The sequence below is a fragment of the Tupaia chinensis genome, unplaced genomic scaffold, assembly GCF_000334495.1.
Source record: "Tupaia chinensis unplaced genomic scaffold, TupChi_1.0 Scaffold149964_1, whole genome shotgun sequence".
NCBI lineage: Eukaryota > Metazoa > Chordata > Mammalia > Scandentia > Tupaiidae > Tupaia > Tupaia belangeri.
This window is the reverse complement of record NW_006209805.1, coordinates 472,249-476,855: the sequence shown is the minus strand read 5'-3', so window position 1 is coordinate 476,855 and position 4,607 is coordinate 472,249. Positions and strand designations below refer to the sequence as shown.

The 4,607-nt window shown below is 60.6% G+C and overlaps 1 protein-coding gene and 1 non-coding gene across 2 annotated transcripts in view; one reads left to right on the top strand and one right to left on the bottom strand.

Moving 5' to 3' along the window:
* The window catches only part of R3HDM4 (R3H domain containing 4), a gene marked incomplete at its 5' end in the record, with an annotated part of 22,190 nt that extends 20,541 nt beyond the window's left edge, over nt 1-1,649 (top strand). Inside the window, 2 exon segments of the mRNA XM_027769542.1 lie at nt 67-122; nt 862-1,649. Of these exon segments, the coding sequence (XP_027625343.1) occupies nt 67-122; nt 862-965 (160 nt within the window).
* A 2,596-nt stretch (nt 1,650-4,245) lies between these two features.
* LOC114006731 (U6 spliceosomal RNA) lies at nt 4,246-4,352 on the bottom strand. Its single transcript, XR_003548423.1, has one exon. It is a non-coding gene; the product is annotated as a U6 spliceosomal RNA (small nuclear RNA).
* Nucleotides 4,353-4,607: the final 255 nt, after the last annotated feature.

The following is a 4,607-nucleotide window of genomic DNA, read 5'->3' as shown; positions in this document are numbered from 1 at the left end:
ACTCTTCGCCCCGCCCCCTGCCCGCCCGTCCACCGCTCACCGCCCACGCCCCGCCCCACCCCGCAGCTTCGAGCGCCTCCTGCTGCATGCCGTGTGCCAGTACATGGACCTCCTGTCGGCCAGTGAGTGCCCGCGGGGCCCTGGGGCTAGGGCTGGACGGAGGGTGGTGCAGGGCTTGTCCTAGCATCAGGGTGGCGCTGGGGTACCGCTGCGTCTCCGTTTGCGCCCTCGGAGAGGAAGCCTGAGTCACGTGCGCCACGGCCCGGCCAGCGCGGACCGCATGTGGCTGAGGCCTGGTCCCGGCCCACACTGGTTTCCCCGCGGGGGTGACTCTGGGCTGGGTGTGGGGAGGGCCTCCGAAGGCACCTGATGGCACCTGTCTCTGCCTCCTGCCTGGAGTTGCCCAGGAGACAGTTTCCAAGGCGACCCCAGCTTCCTCCTCGTGGGGGGGGTGGCCTAGCCAGGGCCTTTGTTCCCCGTTTCCCAGCAGGGGCCTGGGCTTCCTGGACCCCGGAACGGGTGGGGCTGTGGCACCCGGTGGACGGCGGGAGGGGGACAGGGCAGGGCATGAGGGCGCCATGAGGGAGGGCATGAGGGAGGGCGAGGGCAGGGACAGGGAGGGTCCAGGCCCATCGCAGCCAGGCCGGTGCCCTCAGGGCCCCGGGAGTGTGTCCCTGCTGGGGCCTGCGTGTCCCAGCGGCCTGTCTGTGAGGGAGCCTGGCTGCGGAGGGCCGGACCGGGCCTGGGTCTGGGTCCGCCAGACCCACAGCACCTGCTGGTGACCCCGCCGCGGGGATCGCACAGGGAGGGCGACGCGTTCCTTCTGTCCCTTCAGCCCCTGCCCGTCTGTCCCACCCACAGGCGCCGACCTGGAGGGCAGGCGGCAGATGAGGGTCAGCAATCGGCACCTGGACTTCCTGCCGCCGGGGCTGCTGCTGTCCGCCTACCTGGAGCAGCAGAGCTGATGGCGGCCGGACCGCCCGGCGTTTCAGAGCTCCCAGCCCGTCGCCCCGGTGGGCGCGGTCGCCCCTGGCACCCAGCTCTGGCCCGGCCCCTGGCTTCCTGCGCTAGGACTGGGTTTGGGCCGGGAGACCTGACCCGGGCACTTCCTCGCTCTTTTCTTTGTTTGGCTTCTTCGTCCCAGTCTGAAGCCCAAACCAGGAGGGAGAGGATGGGTTTTTATCGCTTTTAATGAATTTGGCATGATTTGTTGTACATTTTTAAATTTCCATTTTGGAGAAAAAAACAAAAGCTCGCCCCAGCTGATAAGTGGGCGGGAGGCCTACCAGGCTTTTAGCTCGGGTGGGGCTGGGCTGGGACCCGCCCCGGCCCAGGAGCATCTCGGTGTGTGCGTGTGCGTGTGCGTGTGCGTGTGCGTGCCCACAGCCCCGGGGACACCGTGTCGGGATGGTTTTGTGCTCCCTGTCCTGTGCATCCTACCTGCTCTGCGGGCCCTGCCCTTCAGCCCCCCACACACTGGCCTGGACTTCCAGTGGAAGCCACCGCCTGCAGTGCCCGTCCCTCCTCATGTCCCTCTGCCCTGGCCTGAGGGCTCGGAGTGTCCGCACTGGTCACCTTGCGTAGGGACAGCCCCTGTGTGCCTGGCTGTGCTTGGGAAACGGCGTTCAGTAAATTTCTGGTGCTCTGGCTTCAGTGTGCTGCTCTTTCTTTGGGCCAGGCCGGGGACCCCAAGGGTCAGGGCTTCAGTGAAAGAGATCCCTCGCTAACATGGGTACCCCCATACCCCAGCCACCTCTGCCCCCATTTTGCCCCTTGGGAACAGGGTTTGAACCCCACCTCTGTCAGCCTGGACCAGGTAGCCCCAGAGGTCAGAGATCCAGGGGGACCTGGTCGGGCCCCTCCAAGGCTCTGGGGAGGGTCCTTCCTGCCTCTCCTGCTCCTGAGGGCGCCAGCGTCCAGGGCCGGTGGCCACCTACCTCCGGGCGCTGCCTGCCATCACGTGGTGCCTCCCCTGTGCGCGTCTCTGTGTCCCAGAGTCCCACCCACTTTATTATTTTTTTAAAATAATTCTCTATTTTGGAAACCAGCAGTTAGCGTAATGGCTATGTCGCTGGACTCCCATGTAGTTGACTGCGGTTTGAGTCCTGGACCCGGTGGCTTAAAACTCACGCCGGGCGCGTGTGCGTGCGTGCCCAAGATCCCGAGAGGAGAATGGAGGAGAAGGGACTGTGGCGTGGCCATCCCCCCTGGGGGGTGATTTCTCGCTTTCTGTCTCTCTGTCTCTCTGTCTGGCGAGCGCACACACCCTATAGTGAAAATCTCTCCCCCCCCAAAAAAAAGAATTCTCTAATTTTTTATTTATTCATTCATTTATTTTAATTCAACCAGAGAGAGACACAGAAAGGGAGAGAGGGAAAGTGAGAAAGCAAGCCACCCAGTCCGGGACTCAAACCCGTTGTCGGCCATGTGGGAGTGTCCAGTGTCTTTAACCACCACACCACCTGCTGGTCTGCCCAGAGTCCCCTTCTGATCTTTTACTGAATTGTTTTATTTAACTATTTATTTTAATGTGCCCAGGACTCGAACCTTGGTCGACAATGTGGGAGTCCAGTGCCCTTCACCACCGCGCCCCCTCCCCCCATTTTTCTCCAATACTCGGACATGCTGGGGTGATTTTCTAGCTGCTCTTTGAGTCCAGGTCTTGAACCACGCAGCCCGGCACCTGCTGGCCTGCCCCGTATGTTTCAAGCCTTCAGGACTGGGGTTTGAACCTCAGTTTACCATGTGGGATGGGACTTGGCTCCTTTGACCCCCAGGCCACTGGGCCTGCTCCACCAAGCTTTTTATTTTTTTGAGGCGAAGGTGTGTAACATGGTTCATTTCGGAACACACCTGGGACACCGTGGCTGGACGTGCTGGCGCCTCGTGGCGCCCCCTACCTTCTGCACAGTGGCTCAGAGGAGGGACAGGCCCCTGGGCTCTAGACCTCTCTTCAGGGCTGTGACGTAGAGCCGTGGACTGGGGCAGGGACTGCAGCGAGGCCCCGGACCTCCCTGGGCGCCTGAGCTGAAGCTGGGGTGGGCTGTGGCAGGGGAGCCCTACTGAGTGTGCCTGTCTCTGTCTCTCCCTGTCTCTCATGGAAGAAATAAACTTAACAACATAAACAAAATGAATTCTCCAAAAATTCATCACAGCGGGCCAGCCGGTGGCGTGGTGGTTAAGAAGGCTGGATCCCACATGGCCGACTACATAGTCCGAGTCCTGGAACCGGCAGCTTTAAACATGCTAAGTGCTTGCGTGTGTGCCCAGCATCCCAGGGAGAGAATGGGGAAGGGCTTGCAGTGTGGCCTCCCCGTCTGGGACGCCTCCTCCCTGCCTCCTCCGTCTCCGTCTGGCCAGTGCACTGCCTTCGAGCAAATTAAACACTGGAACACAGTTTCAGTGTCTGGGGCGGGGCTGGGCAGGTGCTGGCCAGGACGCCTTCCCAAAGGCCACGATCTTGCGCATCTTCCACCCGTGGGTTTCCTGGTGCCTGACCGGGAAGGACCTGGCTGAAGGCCCTTCTGCAGCGCCGCAGCCTTAGGGGCTCTGGCCCACGTGCGTGCGAGGGCTGGGTCAGGAGGAGCGGTCGCGGAGCTGTGGGGTGTCTCCCCGTGCAGGGCCAGGTGGGCACCTTGGCAGGCGGCCTCGTTGCAGTCCCCGCAGGGGTAGGGCTTCTCCCAGTGTGGGTCCGCAGGTGGTGCCTGAGCAATGACGCCCTGTGAAGGCCCTCCCACAGCCAGCCTTCGCGGAGGGCTCGCCTGTGTGGGTGCGCAAGTACTGGGCCCAGGGAGTGCCTGCGGTTGAACGCCTCCGAATACTGGGGACACACACGCGTGGGGCCTCTCTGCGCTGGCCGCTGGAGCCGGGCAGGAGATCTTTCCTATAATTCTACTGCAGGGCGTGTGCACTTTCTGGAGAGGCACAGAGCAAGTAAGAAAGCACACTCCAGGGGTGATGGCCACACTGCAGCCCTACTGGGCACCCAATCTGACTGCTCTTTCCAGACCTGGGGCACCTCCCAACCCCATCCTGCAGCGACCCCTAGGATCCGGGAGAGTTCAGGGGGGTTGGGTGCACCCTCCCTCCAAGGCAGGAGGTCTTTCCGTATTGCCCAGACTGTGGAGGTTTGACGGGAAGACAGCTCATTTTGGAGAAAGCATGAAGGTGATGTTTGAAGATAGAAGGACGGTCAAATAGAAGGGGGAAAAAAAACCCACCTGCCTTATTCTTGGAGGTGGGCAGCAAAATATGGAACGCTTCACGAATTTGCGTGTCATCCTTGCGCAGGGGCCATGCTAATCTTCTCTGTATCGTTCCAATTTTAGTATATGTGCTGCCGAAGCGAGCACGTTGAAATTGCTTCTCTGGGATCTATTTATAGTGCTAATAATGAAATTCTTTTCACTAAGGGTGACTACTTCGGAACTGTCTTAGTGACTCACGCTTCTTATTAGGTCAAAGTATATCTATTTTTCATGCGTACTTGTGACCAACATATTATTAACCGGCGTTAAAACCCTGTTTGCTGTTCTACCCACTGTACCACGAGGGCTGCTGGGAACTGCTAAGGCGCCTATGCAAATCGTGCCGGAAGCGGAGGCAAA